Source organism: Lygodium microphyllum, chromosome 13 (assembly GCF_053477565.2).
Source record: "Lygodium microphyllum isolate KBCC chromosome 13, Lygodium_microphyllum_v1.1.10, whole genome shotgun sequence".
Lineage (NCBI taxonomy): Eukaryota > Viridiplantae > Streptophyta > Polypodiopsida > Schizaeales > Lygodiaceae > Lygodium > Lygodium microphyllum.
The window spans coordinates 122,397,653-122,412,802 of NC_141147.1; the positions used below are offsets into that span (position 1 = coordinate 122,397,653).

General features: G+C 43.2%; 1 protein-coding gene across 1 annotated transcript; it reads left to right on the forward strand.

Annotated features, from left to right (window-relative positions):
* The first annotated feature begins 3,136 nt into the window (after nucleotides 1-3,136).
* Nucleotides 3,137-6,164, forward strand: LOC148027152 (uncharacterized). Its single transcript, XM_087690588.1, has one exon. It carries the CDS (start codon nucleotides 3,275-3,277, stop codon nucleotides 5,735-5,737), a length of 2,463 nt encoding a protein of 820 aa, XP_087546714.1. The 5' UTR covers nucleotides 3,137-3,274; the 3' UTR covers nucleotides 5,738-6,164.
* Nucleotides 6,165-15,150: the final 8,986 nt, after the last annotated feature.

Below are 15,150 nucleotides of genomic sequence, written 5' to 3' on the forward strand. Positions count from 1 at the left end.
TGATAAGGTCCTTCAAGTTACACTGGTGCTAAGATGGGGATCTCAGTAGTTTTGAAGCGGGAACACTGCAGCAAAGGATGTGCTTGACGATCTCCTCATTGGAACTATTCTTGTTTGCGTACTTGTAGTTGTCGATGCCTCTTTGTAGGCAAGTTGTGCTTGTGCTATTCGTGATCAAGGCAACTTGTTTTAGCTGGTATAAAATCAGGATGTAAGGCTTGCATAAGGTATACACAAAGAACAAGGTTGATGCCCGCATCTTGATGTATTCACTAAGATAGATATTTCCATTATAGGCACAATGTCCAAGTGGGAATAGGAACAGAAACACTGCATTTTCCAAGGTAATATCTAGGTAGGGCGAGCTTCTTGCAAGCAAGCCATCCGTCCTAAATGTTGTTATTCTTTCTATGAGACAATTATTATTTCGTAATATGATGCATGTGAACACCTGTTAATCAACTCTTTGGAATGCATGTTGTCGGCTTGGCTCGACTATATTGTCAACCAAACTGTAACCCCTTTCATTCTTGTGTTCTACTTGGAGCATTGGGTCGAATGGAGAGCTTTCACAATGGAGCTCTAGGATCCTTTGATGGATTTCCTCCTGAGGATGCAAAGCCTAGGTCATTTTGGAGACCAAGATGAATGTATCAATGATACTCAAGAGTTGAAGCTATAGCGGCTTTGCATTGATAATTCGTTTAGTGTAGTATGGTAACAATGAGAACACATATTTATTTCTATCTTTGTTTCCAAGACATGGTTGACATTTTATTATCATCATGTTAACTCCATGTTGTTGGCATGTAAGGATGAGAATAGTGTTTGACAAAGTCATTGTTACTTGTACTTCTTTTGTGAATGCATCATTCTTTTGCAAGATGACAACATGATGTTGCATTGTGACTATACCACATGATACGTACATTGTTAGTGTTCTAATGATTCTTTCACATTCTGTTGCCCAAGATGATTCTAAATTTGTCTATGTCATACCAAGTTGTAGGTAAGGGTTTTAATGATGTTTTTCTATAAGCCATAGTTTTCCTTTCTCTAGAAGTCCTGAAGGATGCCCTGTGACTTTGTTTTTGCGTAGCATACATTGATGTTGATGAGAACAATACATTTTTGTCATTCAACTATACTACACTTGTTCATGAAAACAACATGCTATACTTCATAATTACATATTTTTTAAAAAAATAAAAAAGCTAGGTTATCTCTTTTACGTATGAGAATTATGATTTTTAATTCTTTACTTAATAGTGATTGAAATAAATAAATAAAATCAATAAATATTAAAATGAACAAATATTAATAATACTTTAAAAATAAATAAAATGAAAAAACATGCTGTACAGCATGCCGAAGAGTTGGTGCAAGTCTCTTCATATTTAAATAACTATGAGGGAATGTGTCATTCTCCTGTCCATTCAAAATATGCAATTTGTTTAAAAGAAATATGGTTTTGTTTTTTTCAATACATTTGAAAGATTGTTACATTTTTGTTTTTTTCATATATTCAAAAGATCGTTTTCTTTTCCTTTCTTTTCACTACTAAATAACTATTAATTGCTTTCAATACTATTGATACTACATAAGTCTAACTAATTAACTAATAATACTATAACTACTAATACTACTAATGAGTCTAACTAACTAATACTACTAATAAACTGATACTAATACTACTGATAAGTCTAACTAATTAAGTAATATTACTTAAATAGAAACTAATAAATTAATAAATGTAATAAACATTGACATTGACAACTCAAAAAATGACCTTATTTGTCTATCGTGGCTGGCAATCAAGTTGATCAACAACACGTTCGTCATTCATTAGAGCAACCGCCGTAAGCACACACGTAGTAGCACCACACACATACTCATTTGTCACACACTGTGTCGCACGCGACGCTAGTGCAAGAGTAACACATCAAGTGTCGCTCGTTCGAGAGCAACATGTCAAGCACCGGAGTAGTCGAAGGGTTGAGCTTTCAAAGAGAGCTTACACCATGCACGTTGCTTTTGCGTTGCAATATTGCGTTCTACACAAAACGAAAAGCGACAAAATAAACTTGCTTTTTTATCTTTTGTTTCATTCGATTTAGTTTTTTTCAATTTTAAAAAACTTTACAAAACTAAACAAAAAAAACTTTTTTAAAAAAGATAAAAGAAAAACGGTGACATATAGATGAACGTGTAAAAACACTTCCCTTTGGCTGGTATGGACACATGGAAGAGAAGGATTTAAAGGACTTGGAAAGCTACTCCCCCTACTAATAGGTTGAACACCTTCTTGTGGAAGGTTGTGACTCATAAACTTCCCCTTAAAAGCCATTTGTCCATGATATTTCCTATCTCCCCACTTTGCCAATCATGCAATCATGTCAAACATGTGTGGAGGAAAGTCAAAACATGGCTAAGAACTAACAACCTTCAAGGCTACTTCAATATGAAGATTACTCTTTTTGGTGATAAGGGTGGACCTGATGATCAAATATGAAGTTGGTGAATCTATTGAGAGACCTAACATTTAAGTCTACTTGGAAGTCTCATAACTCTATAGTTTTTGGTAGATCGATATATCAAGTGCCTATATATTATATTAATGCATTGCATGGAGATGTTTTGATAATCACTAGGAAGCTCAACCCCAAACTTTGGATATACAAAGTATTTTGTGAAAGGCTTCCTAAAGCTGGTTATTAGGCTATAGGCAGTGCCTTGAAGCATTGTCCTTCACAATGTTGCAAACCTTTTTCAGATGTATGCTGAATTAGCGATCACATTTTTGGCTTGCTGCCTCCCCAGGAGAAGGCTAAAGCATTGATTGTTTTCAAGGTTAAAAGTTTTTTCACTAAAGAAAATATTTTAAAAAAACCTTAACAAATAGCAACATGTCTCACAAAGTGCATAGCTACAAGTTTCTAATATTTTTCACGTTAGGAACAATATTTGACCATTGTAGGCAGGCCCTATGATAAGTCTGAGCATGGTAAAGACTTGGGGGTGATGTGTGTGTGTGGGGGGGGGAGGGGTGTGTTTGGCAAGATTGGAAGAGGCATTTTATGGTTTTGTGTACGTGCATGAGCCCCGATTTTTCTTTTTTTCGAAACACAAACGAACACAAAACTACATTCACCACCTTCTTCGGTCGTCGTGGTCTCCTTCTGCGATTCGCCGCCATAGCTTGAGAGCACGCGGCAAACGGACTTCATTATCTGATGCCATAGCGGGGAAGCTCTGAGAGAGAGAGAGAGAGATCATGCAGCAGCAGAGGCAGAGGAGAAGCCCCGCCGCCGGCGGCTGCGGCGGCGGCAGCACTCGGCGGCCCCCTGTGTGGCAGGACGACATGGCGGAGGTGAAGGAGACGTTCCGGCGCGTGTCGCTTGTGAAGCACAGCGGCTTCTCCACCCTGGCACCGGGCGCCGGGGCCCGCATGACCGCGCCCCTCCTCAGCCGCAACCGGCGGGCGCGCGCCCGGAGCCAGGTCTCGCTCCGCGCCACCACCAACCTCCACGTGCCCGTCCGCCTCCTACACGAGATCCAGAGCAACCGGTCGCAGTCGCCCTTCGTGTCGCTGAGCCACCTGCAGAATGTGCTGAGCATGTGCCGGCGCATCCGGTCGCAGAAGTCCCTCACGGAGCGGCGCAAGAACCCCCACGATCCGGGGGTTTACCCGGTGTTCCTCCGCAGGCCCTGGTCTGTCAATGCCTACCTCCACCCCGCCCCTGCCCTTGCTCCCCCCCTCCGCGGCCTCTCTGATCCCACCCCCCTCTCCTACAAACCAGCCCGATTCAAGCCCCTCTTCGACCTCTCCAATGGCGTCTACCCTTACTCTGATGTTCGAAAGCGGCTCTCCTCCAGAACCTCTGCTGCTAGCTCAGACAGAATCAGATCCTTCGAGAAATTATCTGCCTCCTGCACCGATCATGTCCCGCGCATTAAACACACTAGGACCTCTCAGAACCTCCCCCCCCACAGCCTTCAAAACCCTAGCAGCACCAGCAGCCCTAGCCCCCCGAAGCAGCTGCTGACACCAACCTCCTTCACATGGGGCTCCCCTGAGCCAGATACCCTTGTCATCGCCAAGAAGGCCAGGCTCAAATCATCCCCCATTGATGAGTCCTGGCCCTCCTCCAGCAGCTTGAGCAATGACATCAACCTCGGCAATCTTCTCAGCAGCAGCCATAGCCTTCGGATTGGCGCACTGGATTATGCTGATCTCAACACGGACAGACGGCCTCACTCCGAGAATGACCTCAACCTGCACTCTGCCAGCTACTTCCTAGAGAGGCCCCCTTCTCGGTGTATGAAGAGGCCCTTGTCAAGCTGCTCCTGGAGGAATGCAGCCGGCCTGTGTAGCAACTCATCGGCCTTCGGCGACCTCTCTGACAGAAGGATCATCAATACCTTCACTGATGCCTGGTCTCCAGACTCTTTATCCTCACAAATGGATGGGTGCATTTTTATACCACGAGACCTGAATGGCAACATACTCAAAGATCTCTCCACTGCCAAAACAAGGAACTCTGAGGGGAATCATCTTCCAACAAGCAATGGTAGGGTTGATGGCAGTAAGCCTAAATCAACAGCAAAAGAGTCCCACCTGATGCGAGGTAAGGGTCTTCCTTGTAACTCATTCAAGCTGAGCAAGGGAAGAGTGTGTGATAAGCAGACTGCAAGCACCAAGAACAAGAAGAAGCAGCCATCGACCCACTCTTGTCTGGATCGATTAGAGGGGCTGTCTCCCAATGAATGGGCCAAGAGGCTTACTTCAGATCTTATGGCAGGGGAGAGAAAGAGCAGGGAGAAGGGTGGACACTGTGATGGACATGGAGCGAGACACAGGGTGAAATTTGCTAGCCTAAGTACAGAGCATCGTGGTCATGCACCTCAAGTCGATGTGAAAGTCATGCAGGCTCAAAGCCCTGCAGAGTGGCCAGATTTGCTGTCGTGGGAGCGCTACACGGGGCTGCTGACAGGGGATCCTCCAATGACAATTGAGGAAACTGACGAGACATCTGCAATAGAAGATCAAAGCTCTTCGCCCATGGAGTGTTCAACAGCAGGTGTTTCTGGGCATGTGGATGAGGCTGACAACCGTCCTCCCTCCGAGGAAATTTACCGTCTGCAAGGAGGGTCTTTATACAGTGAGAATAGCCTGAAGCCATGTGGGGAAGCCTCAGCCTCAGTGTCTGAAGGACAATGTCATGCTTCTGAATATGCTCGTAGTGTAGATGCTGATGATGAGCATGGTGGCCGTGTACAGAAAATCCGTGATGCGGATACAGAGTTGTCTGCCAAAAGCATGGAGGTAACACCAGCGCTCGAGTCGCCATCATTAAGATCCCCTATTAAAGGCCTGCACCACGGCCAGAAGCACCTCCATATAGGTCTGATTGAGGTTTTGCATAGCAGCAAGAGCCAGGTGCTCATGCAAGCTGAGGAGACATCTCCCAAGGTCAGTGGCACAGAAGCCCACCATGAAGTGGGCTCATCAAGATCCTGGACAAACAAGACCAGCAAAGGTATAGAAGAACCACACCATGGTCAGCTGAATCCTGATGCTAGTGATGACGAGGGCAATGATGGTGAGCATCATGCTGCCCTTCTTGATGAGAGCTCACAGGGTCTAGAGAAGCTATTCAAAGACTCCTTGGACCTAAATCCTACATTCCGTCATCTCTATGACACAATGAGCCAGTTGGGTGAAGTTGTTAACTGAAGCTGGGGCTGGTGCAAGGTTGAGACTTCTCATATGTTAGCCGGCTTGTTCTCTCCTAATTGGATTAGGAATGGAAGAGGGTTTGCATTCAGATGTTCTATTTTATGTGTTCAAATTTTTGTTGCATATGCAATCCCACACGACCAAGACATTTCACACACACAACAGTAAGCTGCTTCCTTAGCATCTTCTTACAAATCTCCCTGTAGAAAGCTTACTTTGACCATGGAAGACCTCCATAAATTTTCAACTTGAAACTCTTCGCCTGGAAATTCAGCTCATAAACGTGCACGTTTGTTTGGAATTTGGAAGGCTATATTCACTATGTCAAGGAGTAACTTAGCAATATAGTATGTTAGTAAGTATAGTCCTCTCCTCTTGTGACTTGGGAAGGGACTCCAGAATTTTGGCTACACAAACTAATAAAATCATAGTGTAATTTCCTTTGTTTCCCATTCCTCGTTCCATCTCGCACTTCTTTAGAGTACAATCACATGTAGACTTGCTAGATATTTCAAATTTCGAATTAAGTCTAGGTTTCATCATGTGGCATGACCTATTTCTTTCCTACTTACTAAAATTATAATCACCTTTCGAATTAAGTCTAGGTTTCATCATGTGGCATGACCTATTTCTTTCCTACTTACTAAAATTATAATCACCTTTACTTTCAAATGCAAGTAGTGACAAAATGTGTAGCACAACTATTACACATCGAAAAATAGATTTTAGCTTTCTTTCACATTTCTCAATGTGTCAATTGGCAGTTAATCAATAGTCATTATTCATGTGATAGTGTTGGTCTCTTCTCAAGTTAGAAGCTCCAAATTAGGCCCTCTTTTCAAATATTATAAGTTTTCTTTTTACTGGAATACTACTTTGAGATAAGGATATCCCAGTTTTTTCATGATAAGAATAGCCCATTTTCCATGGAAGCTTGGTATTATATCCATGCTCTCACACTTTGCATCATATCTTTCTTAAAAGGTAGACATCGAGTGAAAGCACACAAGTAGAAGCAAGAGCAAAGCAAGAGCTATGGAAAATGGAGCAAGAGAGTAAGAGAAAGAGACATTATATGTTAGAACTCTAACAATCACAATGTTTGATCGGCATAATAAAGAATAAAGTGACAATAATGGGCATCCACTACCTGTAGTGTATAGGTGTACGGTCATGATTTGTGTAGTAAATATAGGGTGGTGTAGATACACTACACTTGTCTTTACTCTCAATCTTTCATTATTCAATATTCACTAAAAGAATAAAGAATAAAGTAACTGGCACCTGCCACCTGTAGTAAACACGTGTGTAATAAATAAAGGTGGCATAATTATATGCATGTTTACTCTCACAACCTCCCACTTAAAGGCAAATGTGTCTTGAGTGAGAAGAGAACGAGAAAAAAGTAATAAATAACCAATATATGTAAAGTATAATAGGATGAGGAATAGACGTCATCTCATTCTACGTCCACCGTTTTCTTAAGGAAGATAAAACGTTTTGATGAGAGACTTTTATTGAGCAAATTTAAAAGATTCTTTTCAGTCAAGATCTAAACAAGCTCAACAAACTCATCCTCTACCACTTCTTTGATGAAGTGATAGCGCACCTCAATGTACTTTGTCTTCTCATGGAAGACCGAATTCATGGCCAACTAAATAGCACTCATAGAATCCGAATGTAGTGTAGAAGTAACAATAATACCAAAGTCTACAACCAAACGGCCTAACCATAGGGCCTCCTTGCAAGCCTCAATAGTTGTAATATATTGTGCGTCAGTAGTAGACAAGGACACGCATTTCTACACCTTGGGTCAGTGTAACCCACGACTATAGTATCCTAGCCACCATAGTAAATGTATTTATCTACAATGCTTTTCAAGTATCTCATGATATTATTCACGGAGTCACAATGTCTAGGTATATAAAAAAGCGATGGGGTGTCCAAAGGGGATTAGGGTTTTATATAAAAGGCAAAAAGTGAATGAAGAAGCTCAGTCTTGTATGTGGCCAAAACTAGCTCTCTTCTTCTTCTTCTTCTTCTTCTTGCTTGCTTGCTTGCTTGCTTGGGCTTGACTCAAGTATTGAAGTAGGGTTTTCCCTGAACAACCGATGCTTGAGATACAGAGGAAACGAGGGAGTTGAAGAGGTATTCAATCTCCTTTGCAAGTAAGTTTTTCTTTTTAATTTAGGTAAGTAGGTTGGATTATTGTAAGTGGTTGCTTGTGATTTTGATGCATTTAGGTAAGGAAAAAAACAAGGACAACAAAGAAACACACAATAGGATTTCTGTTATAATAGCAGGCCCAAAACGTGGGAAAAACCAAGGAAAAGAGAGCTTTAAGGCATTAACACGGCAAAGAGAGAGAAGGGGGAAGCAACCAAGCAAGAGAGAAAGGGTTTAAGAAGCCAAGAGAGGGCAGAGAGAGACCTCATTTATGTGCATTCAATTAAGAGAGCTTGAGAGAGAGAGAGAGAGAGAGAGAGAGAGGTACACGGCAAGAGCACAAACTTGTTCATCGATTTGCATTTCCGTATTCCCGAGCCCTACAGGTATGCTCTAAGTGTCAACTAATGCTTGTTGATACTAGTTAGGACCCTAGTTGCAATGTTAGGATAGGCGCCATGAGTATTTAAGTGATTTTTTGTTGTTCTAGACCCCCACGCGCCACCACACTCAAACGGATTCCATAGTTGTCTGAGTCCCGCTACCACTTGGACAGTTCAAGTCACAAGTCCATTTCGACAACCAAAAATCATCCAAGTCCGAGACTCAAACTAAGACCCTGAATCTAATTCTTTTAGCCTCAGACAGCCATCCACTCAAACGACCAAGCGCTAGACCACTCAGACTCGAAGAGACCACTCAAACTTGGACACTCCTCTTGGACGGCTTGAGTCATAGGCACTCGAATGCTGCAAATCAGACAGTAGGACTCAGACAGGTAACTAACTTAGACATCTGAGTCTGCAAATCGAACATTGTCACTCAAAAGATCTGTGCAAAATCCAGATCCTGGCAAATTGGATCCACCCCAAGGCATGCAAAGACTAAATCCAATCTCGATGACACCCTTGTAAGGCCTCCAAATGCATGAAACGGCTCATAAGGCACCAAACTCAAGAATTGTAATCTAACAGCCCAGAAAATGACCATGGCACTGACCCTCAACCCTATGTCACGAAAGAGACCCGAACTCATTGACCAAATCTACTACCCCTCAAATCACACGTCTAGGATACTGTAGAGATGAGAACAAACCAACTAGAGTGATCATTTAACACACACGAAAGAATCAAAAAAATTGTATGCTGCACTATATTGTTTTCATTGCATTCACACACTGCATCAATTAAACACTTGGCATGCACAAAAAAGCTAATAGTCTGATTTCGCACAGTGCACTTTGAGGAGCACACCAGTAGCATCTGAGTGCCCGTAACATTGAGGATTGTAAATAACAAGGAATTCGCGCAAGATAAGGTAAGCTAAACGAATCCACTAGAAGAAGGAAACCCTAGACATCAAACAGTGGGCAAGGACCCCAATCACCAAGAACTGAAAGACTCAAATTGTTGAGCCTCCAGGGAGCAACAGTGACAGACATGATTAGGGACATAGATCTACCCAACTTGATCAATCTTATCGATGCCCTAGTTGATCAAGAAGTCAACAATATGTCAGGAGTTAGCACTAACCCGGGAAATGAGGAGCTTGACTTGGGAGAATTCCCAGTCAACATCCAGCCCATTGATAACCCAATATAACCTACAAACCAAAATGGAGTATCAGAGTGGTAGACCAGTCGAAGACATCATAGCCGATCTAGAGGATAAGAGAAGGTTGGCAAGGAAAGCAAGGAAAGCACTATTAAGCATAGCCACCGATCACCAAGAGTAACGAGCTCAAAAGCTAAGGCAAGACATAGAAATGTGTGAGATCCAATGTGTCTTAGCTCTTGCCAATAGAACTAGGACAGGACCAAATGTTGAGAGAGAGAGAGCCTTAGAGATTGATCTTACACTAGGCAAGCTTCTCATGAGAAGCAACTCTTAAACAACATAGCTACGAAGCAAAGGGGAGCAGCTCTAGTGACTACATTGCTAGCAAGACTAGGAATCACGAATTCTAGGAGCCAAACCAAGATACCAGTGATTTCTAAGCAACTCAACCAGTATCATCCTGACAATGACCCGTATAGTTTTATGGAGCAGTTTGAACAAGTATGCGAGGCTAACAGCCTCTCGGACCTTACTCAACATGCACAAGCTTTTGAACTTTGTCTAGGAGACAAAGGACGGACGTGGTACACTAGTCTATGAATGTAATGACTTCAATAACCTTAAGAGTCTCTTCATCAAGAGATTCTCTAAGGTGGGATACTGTGACAACCTCATCGTTAGATTCATCAACATCAGTCAAAATGACAAGGAGGATATCTGAGACTGTCACCCACATGTAGAGTCTCTTTAAGAGAATCCCAGCCCCGCAAAGCAACTTAGAGGATGAGCAATCTCCAATGTGTTCATAAGTGGAATCCAAAGCGAAGAGCTTTAAGGGCCTTAGTAAGCAACTTAACCACCCTGCAAAGGGATATGCTAGCTAAGGTCTTTGAAGAAGCCATACAAGTGGATGACCTACTCAAGGAGAGAAGCTTGAGACCCATAACTCAAGACAACACTATCTCTAGAACCTCAAAAAGAGCTACGACCGTTATCCAACCAAAGCACCCAAGACAAGGGAAAGAGTGTCGACACCAAAGCCAGGAGTTGGCGGACATGAAGCTAGAGTTGGCTACGCTTCAAGAGATGATGAGAAGGCCCACACAACCTCACATGGAATATGTGCATTTTGGAGGAAACCACCTTCTAGCCGAGTGCATGGATCCTAGATCGAGACCCTATGCCAATTGCGGTAGGTTTGGCCATGATGCAATGCATTGCCAATTATAAAGGTGATTGTCGTACTCGTAGCCGTATAATCAACCTTATTACCTAGGGAATAGACGACAACCTTTTAGAAGGGGGGCTCCACTAGCTCTCCTAGCATCCAATGATTCAAAGCCAGTTGTCCTTCGGATGGACATCAACAATTGGCTAGGTAACTTCCATTCCCGAGTGTCTTTGCGCCATCTTTGACCATCAGATTGGTGTTATGTACCATTAAACAACACTTCTCTAATGTCAAAATGGACACTTATGGCGAAATGAATGGCCTAGGCCAACGAAGGTTAGACCATTTGGAGTGCTTAAAGATTAGACCATAGCGAAAGTCCACTTCTCAGTGAACTTCATAGTCATGAAGGGAAGTGGACTTAATATCTTGCTAGGCCAATCCTGGATGCGAAACACATGAGTGATAGAAGATTGGGGCAATGGTCTCATATTCTTAGGCAATAGATCAGAGGTTGTAAGAGTCAAGATGGATACCTGAAAGACCACGTTGGTCAACTTGGATACCATCTCTGCTCTTGAAAGGAGACTCACAAGTTAGGAATTCTTATGGGTTACTAACAAACTATATCCCTTGCCCCGACAATGAGCCAGATTGGATGCATATGCTAGCCACCATTGATTTACCATTCTTAGATGAAGAGGAGGACTATAAATAGGCTGATAGGGTAGTCGATGAGCCCCACAAAGTCCCACCAGCTTAGTTGCTGAAGAGTAGGATTCCACCATCAATAGTACCACTCATCATGATGGCTAGGAGCTCTAGCAATCGATCAACACCAGCGCACCCACCACACAAGCCTCCAATGTTGAACTTGCTTATAAACATAAGAGTAGCCACTATCACTGAGATTGAGAAAGAGGATGAGGAAGAAGTGGCACTTGCATGCCTGTGTATATTGGCCACTGGTCACATGACATATATCTTTGACGCACTTATTGACAAGGAAGCTAACTGTAATATCCTTACACACAACCATTGGACCCTCATTGGTTAGCCCCAACTGCAGCCTACCAATGCCAAACTCAACCCATTTGGGGGATAGTCCTACTTATTGCTGGAAATGTGCAAAATAGCAGTCTCTATCGAGATTGAAAGCCTACCTATGATCTTCTACATGATGCCTAACACCAAGGCTATTGGTAAGGAATCACTACTAGGACGTGCATTTAAGAAACAAGCACACTCTGCAATGTCAACTATGACTCGTAACGCATTCACCTCACCATTGGCAATGTTTGGATAGTGACAACTTTTAGCAAGGGGTACTACAACTCCATTATAGATTGCAGCAGTAGTGCCATCGGTAGAGGGACTAAGTGCAAGGTCTAAGGAGGGGGGTCGTAACTTGTCCAACCCTACCAAGACAAACATCCTGCCACCTAAAGGAGCCACACCCAAGTTCACTAAGCAACAACTCAAATGGGTGCCAAAATGCCAACTGTAGCTGCCTAAAATCCAACAAACTACACAAACTCGTAACCACAGAACATCATGTTCTAGGCCTAGGAGGCAAAGCTGGCACTACAGAAGTAGACGAATGGTCAAGTTGCGATGGATGCCTAAAGATCTATTGCACACTCAAGGCTACTACAAAGGCAACAACTAGATTTGGTTGCCCAAGACTACGAGTGGCACAAATGCCCCCTAGTCTAGGCCCTCCAGTCCATCTCCACAAAATAGTAAGCTAGCCAGAAATGAGAAACCAATTGACTCAACAAGCACCAAATCCATAGAGGCCCAACAGGTCTATCGACCAAGACTGTAGCCCGCTGCATCCAAACTGACTCAACTTGACACTTCTATCATTCCAACTACTCCACAAGTAAAGAACAGCACATCAACTAAGCCACAAGACCAATCCATTGCACAAGTGGCCGACAGATACCCCATTGAACCACCCATGAGGTAGGCATCAATAGTTGAGCTATCTAGCTCAACCAAACCCTAACCTCCCGTAGGCCTTAGACCCTCCTACAAGCAGAGATCCATCCTTACATTGACCTTATACCTAGCCAAGAAATGACCTCGTCACTTGTATCAGATGCTTGGACGCCACATTCACCACGCTAGCCAGGAGCTATGAATGGCTGGGGCTTAGGCCTCCTTGATGAGACTTTGGCAATGGAAGTGCACTCCTTGCCATGCATGCGGGAGAAATATGGGTTCATGTTCATCGAGATTCTCAAAATGGCTGATTGACAGTGAGATCTCTCAAGAGCAAGCTTGCACACAATGGTTGATCACATCCTATTGCAAGAGCAAAGTCTCTGCAGTAAGCTAGGAGCTAGAAGAGCTGACAAAGCTAGCTGACTTTGATTCTTCTTTTCTACAAAAATGGTATGCTCTGTGTCTCCAATGGGAATAAGGGGGTTGCCAAATCATGACCAATGTCGAGCAGAGATTCATAATCAAAATTGTTGAGTACAACCCTACCTATGTGTCTCCTACCTCATTCAGAGTCTTGACCATCATGCACAAACAACCTTTAGAGGAATATGTCATGGCTCACCCCTATTTCAGACTGAGGAAGAACGACATATTGCTAGCATGATAAACTATGGTGACTTCCTCACTAATGTCCTGACTTATGTTACACACATAGGCATTAGACCTCATGACATGGATTGTCACGCCCACTTGGAGTATAACCCAACCTTCTATGATTGGCTCATGATGAAGTAAAGCACAACATGCACGCGGTTCATGCCCTTCACCCTTCATCCTCCAATCCTAGGAAGGATTTTCATCACTCCTGGGGGGGAGGGGGTAAGGCGGAAAAGAAGACACAACTTGAACCTTCAACCAAACTTTTAAAAATCAAATAGGACTGATAAATGTCAATTTGTACTTGAGAAAAATTTTCATGAAATGCTGGGCGGAACTGTGTGGACTAATTTAAGCAAAGATTTTCATTCTGTACTTGAGCACTTCATCTTTTCATAGCATATATTCATAACCCCTCATCTTTTCGCAAAAAGTATTTTCAAGTAAACTAATAGTGAGTTGTCGCATCATGACAGGAACTCCAGATAGCTAAGCATGACAAAGGCAGTAAGATCCCATTCACAAAAGAAGAATAGGACGCATACGGCCTAGCAATGGAAACAAGGGCCTTCAATCATCTTAAATTCAAAAGCATTCAAAAATTAGAGAGTGTGCTGATGAAAGAGAAAGTGGTAAAACAAATGGCCAATGAGGGTAACCTTGGTAAATATATGGAGAAGGTTAGTCACCCAAGACATCGACTACAGCAAGTGCGTAGAATTCCTATGAACTTTTTATGCGAACAAGAACCATGGCACTAGGATAGTGAGACAGGGAGGTGAGATTCGCAGAATAGAACTAGAGTTGAGCCCCGAAATGTAGAAAGAGCTCTAAGGCTGATCAACAAACCCAAGAGGCAGCCCAAAAGAGATGTTTACAGTATGCTAGGGATGGACAAGGCTAACAGTACATGCTCCATTCTCCAATCGAAGGTACAATGCCTTGATGAGCAAGATTGGAGTGCCACTACTGGAGAGCCTCACAGCCAAGTCTCTAGGTGAGATTAATTGGAATGGCTACATGCATAAGATCGTGGAATCATCAGCAAAAGTTCTAGCCACAAGAGCCAAAGCAACAATCTCTGACTTCCACAGCAGAGGCCGCAAGGAAAACGCCACTAGATAATGCCTCCAACATAGACTTTGGATGTGTACTCACTGCAATCATCTAGGAGGCCATTGAAGACTTGGAAAGACAAGAAGTGGTAGAAGAAACCCCCTAGCACTCATCAGCCCACATGTCACTAGTGCCATCGTCCAAAAAGAGGGAAGCTCCACCCCAAGCCCACCAACAAGAAGAGGTTTTGAGTGAGAGAATCATCAGTGAGGAAGGGAAGGAGGGCTTAGTCCCATCGAGACAAGTTGGAAAAAGAAAAATTAAGCTGAGCATCCCAGGCAAGAGGAAGAAAACCATGGCAGAAGAATATCAAAAAGTAGAAGCTGCACAAAAGGAATTGAGGGAATTAAAAGATGAATAGAGAAAGAAATAAGAAGAGGAAGAGGAATGAGTAAGAAAGGGGGAAGAGGAGTCAAGAAGGGAGAAAGAGGAACAAAGAAAAAAGCAAATAGAAAATGAGGAAAGGCGGAAAAGAGAAGAAGACAAGTAAATGGCCCTATCTTTGCGGTTGTTGGTAGAGCAAGCCTCCCGACCTAAAGAGCTCACGAGGAGAACCCCAAGTGATGAACCAGGCTCCACAGCGTTGTAGCAAAAGAAAGAGTTCAAGAGTCCATTTTGTGAGGCAAGGGAAAGGCCCCCATTAGCCCACCACCACTAGCCCTAATTGCCATGCTAGTCACCACCCAGGAGACCTCAGAAGGGGGAGTGGACCAAAGCAATGTTGTGGTGTGGGTGTAGTACTTATTGAACTCGATGAAGCATCTCAGCCCAATGCCCAATGGTGGTGGAGCTCC